The 14318-nt window shown below is 48.0% G+C and overlaps 1 protein-coding gene across 3 annotated transcripts in view; it reads right to left on the reverse strand.

Annotated features, from left to right (window-relative positions):
- Nucleotides 1-452: 452 nt before the first annotated feature.
- Nucleotides 453-14318, reverse strand: part of RALB (RAS like proto-oncogene B) — a 40824-nt gene continuing 26958 nt past the window's right edge. For all 3 annotated transcript variants that reach the window (XM_082682076.1, XM_082682077.1, XM_082682075.1), the window contains exons 3-5: nt 8510-8718; nt 4705-4882; nt 453-2075 (exon numbers count right to left, since the gene is read on the reverse strand). In XM_082682076.1, the coding sequence (XP_082538202.1) occupies nt 1956-2075; nt 4705-4882; nt 8510-8718 (507 nt within the window). In that variant the 3' untranslated portion in view covers nt 453-1955. The remainder of the gene's footprint in view (nt 2076-4704; nt 4883-8509; nt 8719-14318) is intronic.

The following is a 14318-nucleotide window of genomic DNA, read 5'->3' on the forward strand; positions in this document are numbered from 1 at the left end:
ACATTGCTTCCTTATTTTCCTATGGAAAAGAATCTCATCTCTAGAAATCATTTTGTTGGGAAGATCCATTTCTGATCACTATCCAGTTAAATATAATTTCAGAAATACACTAATGGCATAAACTAAGAATAATTTCCATAGCATGGAACAATTCATACCATCCTTAATTTATGTGTACATATTCCAAACCTACCTACTCTCGACCAGAACTGATATCAAACAGGTGGCAAACTAGGAGGAAAAGAAAAAGGTTGTTTCAAAAAATGCAAGAGTGTGACTACCTTCAACTTTTTAAATTTAAAGAAGAGTAGTCATCTCTTCCAAAGGAAAGATGAAACTAAAGTTACTGTTTATACTTACTTATAAATTTCTCCCAGCCCAATTCAAAAAATTAACTGAAATAAAGTTTGCAGAACATCTAACAAGAACGATAATGAATACCTGTCCATTTCTTTAATACTTACATTTTACATATATGACAAAAGGATAAAATAAGAAGGCTGAAATTCTGAAAAACTGTAAATTTCTGCTTTTTTTAATTGAAAAAAAGCCCACGATTCTTTGGGAGGTGATACAAGAGTGTTTGTTTTCCGGTCAGATCATAATCTCTACAATTATTTCTGTAATAACCATAAATTCCAAGGGTTCCCATTCTCCCCACCCCAATTCACTTTTGGCACCTATATGTGAAATATCACTTCTGAAAAATGGGGAAAAGTATGCTGAGCACTAGGTTTTTATGGCTGTCCTCCTTTGCTCATGAAAAATTTTCTGGCTGCTGAATTCAGAATATTGACACAAGAAAGACAATATCTCATCCATAAAAATCTTTGTCTAACTAACGAGATGGCTGTCTCAGAAACAAATTTATATTAGAAACAGCAGCCAGTTCTCAGAGGTAAAGGGGCAGTGGCTTCTCCACTTCTGAATTTACTGAGCAATTCTATGAGAGGTAGCAGGTGTCTGGCACAGGCTCTGGCTTCATGAGTTTAGAACACAATCTTAAGTCATCACGTTCTTCAGAGGAACTTGGGCTACATTGAAAGAAACAAAAGAAAAGGTCCTCTCAGCCTCTGCCAGGAGGAGTGGGTCAGGACAGAGCGTGGGTTGCGGATGGAGAAGGAGGGCCCTGACCCTATGACTGGCAATTACGAGAGGATTTAGCCAAAGGACTTCGTTTTAAAATTCTGATTAGAAAAGTATATCATTTATACAGTATATTGCTCTTGAGTCTTCATGTCGCTTATTAAAAAAGAAGCTCCTACACAAAAATCAGAATGCCACAGGAGAAAAGCGGCCAACACAGACTATAACTAACTGGCTGATACTTAACTACGAAGGGTACAACTCTTCCTTCTTTCCTACTGAGAAGGATTTCTGGGCTTGGTGTTGATCTGTTTGGCCCCATTCAACTTTATTTTTTTAGCTCTGCTTCAGATCCACAGGGTATGGCCAAGAGACCCCAAAAAACCTCCGAATTTTCCAGCGTCATTAGAACCTAATGGATGTTTCTGAGAACCACTGTTGAGCTGACAAGGGTGGGGGTAGCCTCACCCCACCCCCGCCTCCCAAGACCTAATAAAATAAGACACTTTTATTTCAAAACAAAAGACGCTATGTTACAAAACTGGGGAAAAAGTAAGAAGTTAGGAAAGTCCTTCTTAATTAACACTTGGCTAACGCCTGCCTGTAGCACTACATACGTGGCTTATTTTAGGAAGGAAAAGAGGGAGGAAACTCTGAAACCTCCCGACAGAGGAGCCATCCCATTGCACAGTCAAGGGCTTATTTCTTCTGCCAGCCACTGGTTCACAAATATTTTCCCCATTTACAGAAGCGTGTGTGAATGAGGTTGGGGAGAGCAGGGAACAGGCCGAGAGGTCGACTGGAGTCTTGGCTTGAGGAACCTGCCCTCTGTCCTTAGTGGCGAGCGACATGGTCCAGCACCCTGGCCTTCACAGTAAACAACATCTTTCTTTAAAACTTTTCTTGTTCTTGCTGCTTTTCTTGCCGTTCTTGTCTTTGTTTTCTGACATCTTCTTTGCTCTGATCTCTCTCATGAGGTCAAAGAACACCTGGGGTGGGGAGGAAGGGGTGAAAAGAACAAGGAAGAAAAAGCCATTTAATGATTTAATGAAGCAATTCGACCAAGCAGGGTATGTAATTATAGTTTAAAGTATATGTAAAGCCAAATGTATTCTTAAAAACCATGGGCCATCAAAAACAAAAGGTCTAGGGCTTCCCTGGTGGCGTGGTGGTTAAAAGTCCGCCTGCCAATGCAGGGGACACAGGTTTGAGCCCTGGTCCGGGAAGATCCCACATGCCACAGAGCAACTAAGCCCATGCGCCACAACTACTGAGCCTGTGCTCTAGAGCCCGCGTGCCACAACAACCGAAACCTGTGAGCCTAGAGCCCACACTCCATAACGAGAGAAGCCACCGCAATGAGAAGCCCGTGCACCGCAACGAAGACCCAATGCAGCCAAAAATAAAAATTAATTAATTTTTTAAAAACCCCAAAAAACAAAAGGTCTAGAGCAGAAGAGAACAACTAATGTTAGAAACGTATTCTAATTCCACAAAGGAAACCTCTCTGCTCACATCATACAACGGGTCAAGCTAAGGGCAGCAGCGTCATACCATTAGTACCACTCAGCAGCTTATTTCAAACTGATGAAACCTGTTCTGGGGATAAGTATGATGAAGGATGAAACATCACAGGACAGACCGACAACAGTTAGAGACACCGAGAGTGACAACAGTCAGCAGGCGTCCTGGCTTCCAACCACCGAGAGTGACAACAGTCAGCAGGCGTCCTGGCTTCCAACCACGGGGAAGGGAAGGGAGGAGAGCGCCTCAGGGCCCCGCCACGTTCCACCGAGCTGAGGAGTCCTGCCCTGAGCCTAAAGGCACGAGCGCCATCACGTAGGACGGCTTCGCAGCCTAACCCCCGACGGCAGACTCAGACCGGGGAACGTAGCAGGTGGGGCGGAGGAGGGGATGCAGCTTGAACAAACAATGGGGCCCCCGATGCAGGGCAGGGGGGCGGAGGGGCAGAGGGGGTGTCACCCTCCCCACGTCTGCCCCTCCCTGCCCCGCTCCGCGTGATGCCAGCTGCAGGGGCTTCATCAACAGCTGATGAGACGTGTCATTGAATGCCAGCATGCTATCAGTTGTCACAGTGGCCTGGGTTTTGCCCCCTGCTACCAGCAACCACGCCCGGGTACCGACTACATGCCAGCAGCCAAAGTACGCCTCCTACAAAGAAAGATTTGAGATTTCTCACAGAGAAGACGGAAAGCGTGAGACTGAGTGTAGCCTTTGACCTTTGGACGTTTGCGCAGAACAGGCTCCTGTTACTTTCTAGAGGAAAGCGAGACTGGGCTTTCTGAGTGGGGGACTCCACGAGCCCTCACCACTAGCTCAGGGTGCAGGAAAGGACCCCCCCAAACTGCATCAGGCTGACCTAAGCACCCCTTTCCTTCAGCCTCTCAGGAAAGCGCCCCCTCCCCCATAACAGGGACCGTGAACAGCTTCGAATGTCGCCGGTTTTTCCTTGTCCTAGCAGCACAAGGCAGGCGGAGGGAGGGGAAGGAAGGGCGTGTGTCCAGCTTCACGTGATGCCCAAGCTGTTCATCGCCAACCTCCTTTCCTGTGACCTGTTCACAGCGAACACAACGCTGCCCGGCATCAGCTTCTGCTGGTTCCCGTTTGGCAGGTCCGGCCGGTCCCGGGCAGGAAGGGGAGGTGACAAGCCGGTGTGACGGCTCCCACCCCCCAGGTCGGCAGTTCCAAGCCCGGAAAGTCTTCCTGATTTTTTAAAAATAAACTGCACGACTGGACTTCCTGTGTGTTTTCTAACTCTACAGCTAGAAAACAATTTGATAGAAACGGAAAGATTTGGAAATGCACAAGAATCAACGTAAGAGCTGAGATAGCAATCAAAGAAAAGGGAGCTGCCGCGTGAACCTGCTTCGCGCGGCAGATGCAGCTTAACAGACTGACGTTGTTGGAGAGGCTTCCAAAGCAGACGCCTCCCAACACCAGCGTCCTTCCAGCAACCCCGCAAGCTGAAGTGACACCTGGCTTCAAATCCCTTTCTCCTCAGGTGAGAAGCAAAGGAGAAAGGAGAAGGGATGTGAGGGACTCAGGTGCTGCACAGACGGCGCAGACGCGTCCACGGCTTGGCTGCAAAGCGACGCGCGTCGGTCTAACGGAACCCAGGCCGTGACGGCAGAGAGACGACCTCAGCTTTTAGGTCTGGGGCAACCGATTTGAACTTCAGCTTTTTAAAAGAAGCCCTCACAATCGCAATCACTGGAAGGTGGGTTTTCAAACCATCGGTGTTCATCACTGTCAAGGTCATCCTTTCCTTCACTTCAGAGATTTGAACGAAAAACTACGCTGGGGGTGGAGAAGAGGGGAGAGGTCCCTGGACGCAGAGACGAAGTTATAAAGACTGGACCCCTTGGCTCTGCCGGTGGGCAGGGAGGTGAAGAGAACAAATCTACCCAACCCGCCAGCGAGGGCAAAATCAAGGGCCCCCGAGGCGCCGGCCCTGCGCCTGGAGGACGCAGGCCGCTGAGGCCGCGAGGGCAGGGTCTGTGGAGGCCGCGCCCTCCCCGTGCCGCTTGTGTGACGCCAGGACCCCCGCGAGGTGCCCCCCCCGGCTCCCCAGGACCAGCAGGGGGGAGCGGGGCCCACCTTGTCCACGTTGGCCCGCGTCTTGGCCGAGGTCTCCACGTACTGCACGCCCCACTCCTCGGCCTTGGCCCTGGCCTCCTCCAGCGGCACCTGCCTCCGCTCCTGCAGGTCAGACTTGTTCCCCGCCACCAGCAGCGGGACTTTATCTTCTTCCGCCTTAACGCGGAGGATCTGTTCCCTGGGTGACAGGTCAAGAAGAAGGCGACTGAGCAGGCCAGGCCGGGCGCCGGTCCCCCCACAGGCGGGCCGCTGGCCCAGGCCCGTCCCCAGGGGGCACCGCTCCAGCCCGTGGCCAGCCAGCGGCTGCAGGCTCTGCTCCCAGCTTGCTGCGCCCCAGGGACGCGGGTGCTCACTACGGACGCGGGTCTGGGGGCTTCCCTGGAGGTCCAGTGGTTAGGCCTCTGCGCTCCCAATGCAGGGCGTCCGGGTTCCATCCCGGTGGGGGGGAACTACAATCTCGCATGCGGCATGGTGTGGCCAAGAAATAAATGAATAAAATGAACAGCAAAACGGGAGAAAAGTTCTTAAAAAAAAAAACAACAACGCAGGTTTCTGGGCCCAGAAGCAGATATGTGGGCAGGAGCCCAGGATTCTGCATTTCAACAGCATCCCCAATTTAGGCTTCGGCCAAAAAACAAAACAAAGGAGAAACGTGGGACCCTCTGTGGTAGAAACCAGATGAAAGAAGTATCTTCATATACGAAACGCTTAATAATGCCCCTGGGGGAAAAAAAAGTCTGATTTCTTTGTGAGAATAAAAGCCATGAAACCCAGGGATTTTCATATGGTCTGTTAGCAGACCGTGAAATCAATGCAGTGGGACAAAAACCGGTGATTCTTTTTCCTCAGTCAAGTAGAATATTACAGAGAAGCAAAGCAACATTTGAGGGACGCTCACAGTAAAGGTAAGTACGGCTCTGTGCCACTCCTGCTTCAACTCTGTCTGCACCTGTGCACCCCGCCCCCGCCCAGGTCTGTGAGGCAGGAGCCCCACTTCAACATGCCTTATTTTTCTACTACAAAGTGGGGGAAAAAAATGAAATACTATAAGGCCTATGGAAAAGTACTTCAAAAACATCTTCTCTAAAATAACTGCTACCTGTAGCACATTAAAGTTTACCTCTACTAAAAATAATCAGCTACCTAAAATCATTTTGGAAAAACAGAGTATTCAAGAAATTAAATATTCCGCTTCCATTATTTTGAACCAGGGGGAACCTGCCTACTTCTGTATTCCCACACATTCCCAAAAGAGACCCCTTCAAAAACGTTTTGGTGGGGACTTGCACTGACTTTTATATAATATGGGGTGACATTTCATAATAATAAAAACGTTTAAATTTTTTCCCATACAGTCGGTTTCACTACCAGATATCAATTTTTTACAATTGGGGTGTAGTGGACTTACAGTGTCATGTTAGTTTCAGGTGTGCAGCACAGTGACGCAGTTACACATATACATGCATCCCTTCTTTTTCAGATTCTTCACCCTTATAGGTTATTACAAGATAGCGAATAGAGTTGGCTGTGCTGTACAGCAGGTCCTTGCTGGTTCTCTACTTTGTATGCAGACTGTGTGTCTGTTAATCCCAAGCTCCTGATTTATCCCCCCCTTTAAGCAAAATGAAAAATAAGCAGATGCTTGAAACCTGTCTCTGAGGAGCTTTGCCACACTCTGCATTTCACAGGGGTCAAAGAGCGTGCACTGTGCTTAGAAGTTAGTGATCAGTATACATGGTGAACAGTAAAAACTGATCACATTCTGGCTCGTTAGTCTTGCAGAGCCGTGACTAATCACCTCATTGATAAACATATTGAACGAGAAACAGGAGTACCAAGCTCTGGTCTCTTGTAACAAGCCTAAAAGTTTCAAGGAAGAGAGGGTGTACTGACATTTTGTTTTACGTTGGAGGCTTTCCGTTTGGAAGATAAATGCAGAAATGCTGTTTTACAACTGCTAACAGGCATGAAGCGACTGAGTTTAAGCGTAAGGGCTCCGAGGATCTACCCACACCCGCCTGCTTCCAGCACCGTGGGAAACCGGGGCAGCCTGGGGCTTTTATCGAACTTCCCAGAGTTCAAGCCACAAGCACTAACTTCCGCTTCCTTTTTCTTTTAGGTCATCACCTGTCCTTTCTCTTCTTTCATAATAACCAAAACCCTCCTCCCAGGAGGAGGTAAGGAGGCACGAGTGCATCTGTGTGTGTGCAGTGAGTGGGGGCACAGGCAGCACTTCCTTAATGGGTGACTCACGGGGCCGATGGGAAACCCAAGGCTCCGGACGGGGAAGAAAACAGGGCGGTGAGTGCATCCATCCTGTTCGGTCCTCAAGAAGGCATAACAGCAGGATCGTGTAGATGCAAAGCCAACTGTGCACACGTGGACTATAGCCACTTACAGAAGCTTCTCGGCACATCAGGAAGAGCTACGAATAACAGGATTTCTCACAGGGAGTCCTAGCCGGCTAACAGCTCACGACATACACACCACAGCTGCCGAGAATTGCGTCATCCACCCTCGGGAGGCTTGGGGCCACGAAGACAACAACTGAGGCTCCGCCTGACTCCTCTCTGCCCGTCTCCCCCGAGGCCGAGGCCGCTCCTGAGCGCTGCCCCCCCACCCCCGCCCACCGATGCTCCTTCCACATCCTGGGGGGACGTTTAGCTTCCTCGTTCTCACCTTGGGCTGATGACCTTCATTTCTGACCAGAACTTGCTAAAGAATGAAAAAAGATTACTGGTTGTTTTTTTCCTTTTTAGTTCCCTATTAGACTCTAGTTCTGGTTCTTACAATGAAAAGTCACCTGGGGACTTCCCTGGCGGTCCAGCGCTTAGGACTCGGCACTTTCACTGCACGGGTTTGATCCCTGGTCGGGGAACTAAGATCCCACAGGCCACACGGTGCGGCCAAAAAATAAATAAAAAGTCACCTGGATGGATCTGTTTCTAAGGAGGGGGATGAAAACGCACAAGTGTATAAGAGAGATGGGAAAAGGATGGGGAAAGAGAGAGACCCTTCCCACTAGAATCCCTGGGAGGACTAGGCCCACACAGCTCACTATTTCTTTGTAACAAAATGAACTTCAAGGATCTCGACATACCGCGATGTTAAATAAATTACAGCGGTGGATACTCACCTTGTGCCCACACAGTGAGAAGAGCCTGGGGCCGCCACACCATGAAGGGTTCTCCTTAGGAAATCTAAGTCTAACGTGTCATTTTATTTCATCTCATCAACAAGAGCATTTTCAGGTAAAGAGACAGAACGCTAAGGACACTTGCCCTGGGTCACAGTACCGTGACAGGGCGGGGACTCAGACCGCCCGGGTCTATGTGAACCTGAAGCCGGTGCTTTCCGCCCCACTTGAGCTAATGTCCCCAAGGGAGCAGCACACGGTCACTCCGACCCAAGGCGTCCACTCTGCCGACATCTGAGGTTTCAGAAGCCTCAGAGTAGAGCAGAACTGTTGCTTTTCTAGCAAAACTGGGAAAAAGATAAAGATAGTTAACGCTTACCAACCCCAGTCTCTCGGGATTTACATGAAAACAAAACTACCGGCTCTTGGCTGTAGGGAACGGCTTCGTCCTCTCGAGGAACAGATCCTTAAGATCATTTATTTACATGTGGAAGTTACAAACCTGAGAAGCCCAAAGAGAGCGTAACAAATGACGAGCTATCAAGTGCCAAGATCCAAAAAGCCCCAGCAAGCTCTTCAGAGAGACTTCGTCCTGAGACGCACTCCACTCAGCCCCAGACTCCTTCCCAGGCTGCCATGAACGGAAGGCAGAGGGCCCCCCGGACGCACCTGAACTCGGCAGTGGCTGTGAATGACTCGTGCTCGGTGATGGAAAACACGAGGAGGAAGCCCTCCCCACTCCGGAAGTAGTTGTCGCGAATGGCCGCGTAGTCCTCCTGTCCGGCTGTGTCCAGGATGTCTATCTGGACCTCCTCCCCGTCCAGGACCACCTTCTTCCTGTAACTGTCAGCCTTGGTAGGTTCATAGTCCTCCACGAACTGGGCAAACGGACGACACGATTAGCAGGTAGCAAAGTTCTAAGACAAAGAACAGCTGCCAAAAACATTTCAATATATGGGTGCTTTGCTTATCATCAACCGCGGCTTTACTGAGCGCTGACGATCATCACACCACGTGTGAGGCACTAAGGACACAGAGAGCTCCTTAGCTAGTACTTCCTTGTTGCTTCCAACTCCACCATTTGTTATTTTGTTTTTAAACAATAAGAACAGATATCCCCACTTTACAGATGAGAAGAGACCAAGCAGAGGGCAGAACGCTTGGCAATATTCTTGTCAGTATAAAATTACAGTTAGGGCTTCCCTGGTGGCGCAGTGGTTGGGAGTCCGCCTGCCGATGCGGGGGACGCGGGTTCGTGCCCCGGTCCGGGAAGATCCCACATGCCGCGGAGCGGCTGGGCCCGTGAGCCATGGCCGCTGGGCCTGTGCGTCCGGAGCCTGTGCTCCGCAACGGGAGAGGCCACAACAGTGAGAGGCCCATATACGGCAAAAAAAAAAAAAAAAAAAAAAAATTACAGTTAAACACTGGCAAGGGTAAGAAACGGGAGCTCTTATTCATAATCAACAGAATTATAAAACTCATCTGAAAAGTAACTGGTCAAGAGGTACTCAGAGGCTTAAATAACAATACAACATGAAAATCTCCAAATGGGTCAAAGATTAAATGTTAAGAATAAAACCCTCAAGTACTAGAAGAAAACATGGGTGAAATCCCTTTATTACCTTGAAGTAGGGAAGGCCTTTTTAACTATGACTCAAAATCCAGAAGCCATGTAAGGAAAAATTGATAAATTAGACTACATAAAAAGTTTTAAAACTTCTGTATGACACAACACGCTATAAACAAAGACAAATGACAAGCAGGGAAAAAGTATTTAAACCCATATCATAGAGAACTATATATTAACTAGAAACAGGGAGGAAAAAAAGATCAACAAGCCGATGGGAAAAAGTGGCAACAGACATAAACAATTCACAGAAAAATACACACATATGATGTTAAACATATGAAGATGCTCATCCTCACTAATAAAGAAAATGGTAACTACATGGAGATACCATTTTTCACCTACCAGACTGGCAAAAATCCCAAAGTGTGACAACACACCTCTTGCACATTGCTAATGGCAGGAGACAGCAGTACAGTCTGTACGGAGACCAACATGGCGACACCTAATCGAGCGAGAAGCAGTCCTCCTCCTAGGAATCTAATCTACAGACACACCTGCACAGCAACATACAAGGTCATCCACTGTGGCACCACGTGTAGCAGCAAAAGATGAAAAAGCACCCAAATGCCCAGGACGGGGATCCACAGAATGCAATACTATGCAGCTATAAAAAATGAGGGAAAACACACCCTGGGAAGACAAAACAAAACAGATTTAAAAGCTGTTAAACAGGAAAACTGAAGCAAATGAACGTAAATGAATATTATATTGGTAATGTAACCCGACAGAGAAAGAATTAATCCAAGAGACTTTAAAAAAGAATATTTGGAGAGAATACATCCCACTAAAAGAGACTAAGGACAAAAAAAATTCAAAGAAATGTTGAACTTCCCTCAGTGGTTATATTATTCAGTAGCAATGATATGAATATTTCAAAGTTATTTTCTTTATATTGCATTATACATAGAATAAATAATTATTTTAATGCTAGTATAAGTCAAGATATTCAGGGAAAAAAGTTAATGATAGCAATGTACTATTAAACTTGAATTCATGCTGGTATAACTGGATATCTCCACATGTCAAAGAATGAAGCTGGATCCCTACTTCACATCACATACAAAAACTAACACAAAATGGATCAAAGACTTAAATGCAAGGGCTGAAACTATAAACTCCTAGAAGGAAATGTAAGGTGGAAATCTTCATGACCTTGGATTTAGCAATGCATTCTTAGATATGACACCAAAAGCACAAGCAACAAAAGGAAAAAATACATAAATTGGACCTTATCAAAATTTTAAAATTTCATGCCTCAAAGGACACCACCAAGAAAGTCAAAAGACAACCCACAGAATAGCAGAAAATATCTGAAAAGCATGTATCTAATAAGGAACTTGTACCCAGAATATATAAATTAACTCTTAAAACTCAATAATAAAAAGACAGTTTTAAAATTAAATGAAATTAAATGCCACTTTAAAAATAGGCAAAGAAAAAAAAACAAATGAAGAAAAAATAGACAAAGGATCTGAACAGACATTTCTCCAAAGAAGATATACAAATGGCCAATAAGCACATGAAAAGATGCTCAGCATCATTAGTCATTAGGCAAATGCCAATCAAAACCACGAGATGCCATTTTACACCCATTAGGATGCTATAATCAAAATGATGGACAAAGGCTTCCCTGGTGGCACAGTGGTTGAGAGTCTGCCTGCCGATGCAGGGGACATGGGTTCGTGCCCCGGTCCGGGAAGATCCCACATGCCGCGGAGCGGCTGGGCCCGTGAGCCATGGCCGCTGAGCCTGCGCCTCCGGAGCCTGAGCTCCGCAACGGGAGAGGCCACGGCAGTGAGAGGCCCGCGTACCGCAAAAAAAAAAAAAAAAAAAAAAAAGATGGCCAATAACAAGCATTGGCGAGATGGCAGAGAAATCAGAACCATCATACGTTGTAAAACAGTGCAGCTGCCATGGAAAACACGGCCTTTCTGTAGTTCCCACAAAGTTAAACACAGAGTTACCATATAATCCAGGAAATTTCCCACTTAGGTGCACACCCACGAGATTCTGACATGTCTACACAAAAACTTGTAGACGACTGTTCACGGCAACGTTGCTCATAATGGCCAAAGGCGGGAACAATCCAAATACCTATCAACTGACAAAAGGGTACAGAAAACGGGACATATCCAGGCACTGGAGTATTATTCCGTCATGAAAAGCAAGGAAGTACTGATTCATGCTGTAACGTGGATGAACCTTGACAAATTATGGTTGGCAAAAGAAGCCAGACACAAAATATCACATAATATATGAGTCTATTTATATGAAACATCCAGAACAGACGAAGCTATGGAAACAGAAAGCAGATTTGTGGTGGAGAGGGACTGCCCGTGGGTAAGGGGTGTCTTTCTGGGGGATGAGAATGTTCTGGAAGTAGTGGTGACGGTTGCACAGTTCTGTGAATATACTACAAACCACTGAATTGTACGCTTAAAAGGGTCTACTTTATGATGTGAGTTACATCTCAATTTTTTTTAAGCATGAAGCGCTGATACAGCTATAACGCGGATGAACTTTCAAAACGTGATGCTCAGTGAGAGAAGCCAGACACAAAGGTCACACGCTGTCTGATTCCACATATGTAAAGTGTCCAGAACAGCACATCCATAGAAACAGAAAGCAGTTGCCAGGCCGGGGGCCGGGGGGTGAGGTGGTAATGAGGAATGGCTGCTACAGTGCAGGGCTCTTCGTTTTGGGGTGATACAAATGTTCTACGATTTCATTGTGGTGATGGCCGCACATCTGTGTGAATACACTAAAAATCACTGAATGGTTCACTTTAAAAATGTGAATTTCAGGGTACGTGAATTCTTCATAAAGCTAGCATTTAAATTTTTTAAAAATTTAAAAATCGAGTTGAAAATATCAATATGAACTTATGGACCCTCTGAAGGACCTTGTGTTGTCAATCAATAGCTACTAATTCAAATGATTTTACATCTAAAGATAACCTAATACTAAAACTAAAGAGGGTACTTCCCTGGTGGCACAGTGGTTAAGAATCCGCCTGCCAATGCAGGGGACACGGGTTCGAGCCCTGGTTCAGGAAGATCCCACATGCCACAGAGCAGCTAAGCCCGTGTGCCACAACTACTGAGCACGCGCGCCCCAACTACAGAGCCTGCGCTCTAGAGCCCACGAGCCACAACTACTGAGACCATGTGCCACAACTACTGAAACTCGCGCGCCTAGAGCCCGTGCTCCGCAACCAGAGGAGCCACCGCAATGAGAAGCCCACACACCGCAACAAAGAGCAGCCCCCGCTCGCCGCAACTAGAGAAAGCCCGCGTGCAGCAACGGAGACCCAACGCAGCCAAAAATACATGAATTAATTAATTTGAAAAATAAATAAAACTCAAGAGTCTCTTACACTCATATAACAATCTTAAAATAGAGAAAATATGAAAATTTGCCTATGCTTCACAGCGGTGTCCTCCTGTTAACGTCCTTCCAGAGAGACAAATACATGACCACCCCAAAAAAACCACCGCAACACCCAGTGCGAAGGTCTCCATACACCCTAAAGCACCTCGGTTGCCTGCTCCTGCACTTCCAAGGATGAAGCAGCAAGAGTCCCACCCGCTCCTTTAACGCTGGAAGTCAGAACGTCCCCCATACGGCAGTGGGGAGATGCGTCCGCGCCGGGGAAGGGCGCTCACTGTGGGAGCTTAGATCACAGCCTTGGCATCTCCATTCCTTGTTAGCAGGAGCCACCGCGCCGGCTTGCAGGGCTGCCGTGATCCGCCACAGACGCCCAGACACGCGGTCTAAGCCCAGCCTCTCACGCCTTCCTCGCGAGCGTGGCAGCTGCCCGAACTGACCGTGGCCAGCCTCACCTCACCGGCACAGGCAGGCAGCTAAGCAGTCTTCGAGTGCATCAGGCCAGGGGTTCCAAGGGCAAGCGCTCCCTCTGCCTCACTGGCAGTCCCTTCCCATCTTTCTAAGTCAGAACTTAGACAAAAATAAGGACTTGCGAGGCTGTGGCTGCTTCCGTGATCCAACTTTCCTGGAGATTCCACCACAGAAGCTAAAAGGTTTTTTTTAAACAAAGGGCAAAGCACTGGACCAAGAACAAAGGGTCCGAGTGGCTCGGGAGGTGTCAGGCAACCCGCACCCCGAGCACGGGACTGTTTCCTTTTCTCTGGCCTCCCGGACAGGGGGAGCCACCGCTCCTCGGAACTGCTGGCAGAGCTTCAGGAAAAGAACGTCTCGGCTGCAGCTCCAGAGGGATTTGGTAAAGGAGCCCCGGGTGAGTCTGCGATCAGCTGGGCTTGGCCGTCACCCCTAAGGTCTCTTCAAGCTTCAAAACTGTGATTCTAGAGCCAGACCCTTCAACCTCGCAGCCACTAGCCGGGCACCAGGGGCTCAGCAGCCACAGGCGTTGGACAGCACAGACACAGAACACCCCCTGCATCACAGAAGGTTCTAGCGGGCAGCACCGTTAGGGGAATCGACACGAGCACCGCATCTCTCTTCTGCTGCTGCTGTGCTTTTATCTTACCATTCCTTCAATCCTTCAACAACTGCTGCTTTCTGGTCCCCACATACGTCAGCCAGTGGGAAACAGAGACTAAGGCCAAGCACAGCTTCCCCTTGGTTCTCTGAAGAAACTAGGAAGGAGAGGAAAAGCTCTTGATTCTTCTGCATCTCCTCCCCTCCCTCTTGCTGTACACACAGAAACATACACAGGGAAAGTGACACATCCCGTCTAGACTGCCCTGGTCTCCTGCGGTGTCAGCCACCAGGCCAGACAGGATGGCTCCAACCTCACCGCGGAGTCGGGCTCGGGGCCCGAACGTGCTCTCAGATTTGGCACCCGGGGCCCCTCGGTCACCGCGTGGT

The sequence above is a fragment of the Grampus griseus genome, assembly GCF_964374135.1.
Source record: "Grampus griseus genome assembly, contig: HAP1_SCAFFOLD_50, whole genome shotgun sequence".
NCBI classification, from domain to species: Eukaryota; Metazoa; Chordata; class Mammalia; order Artiodactyla; family Delphinidae; genus Grampus; species Grampus griseus.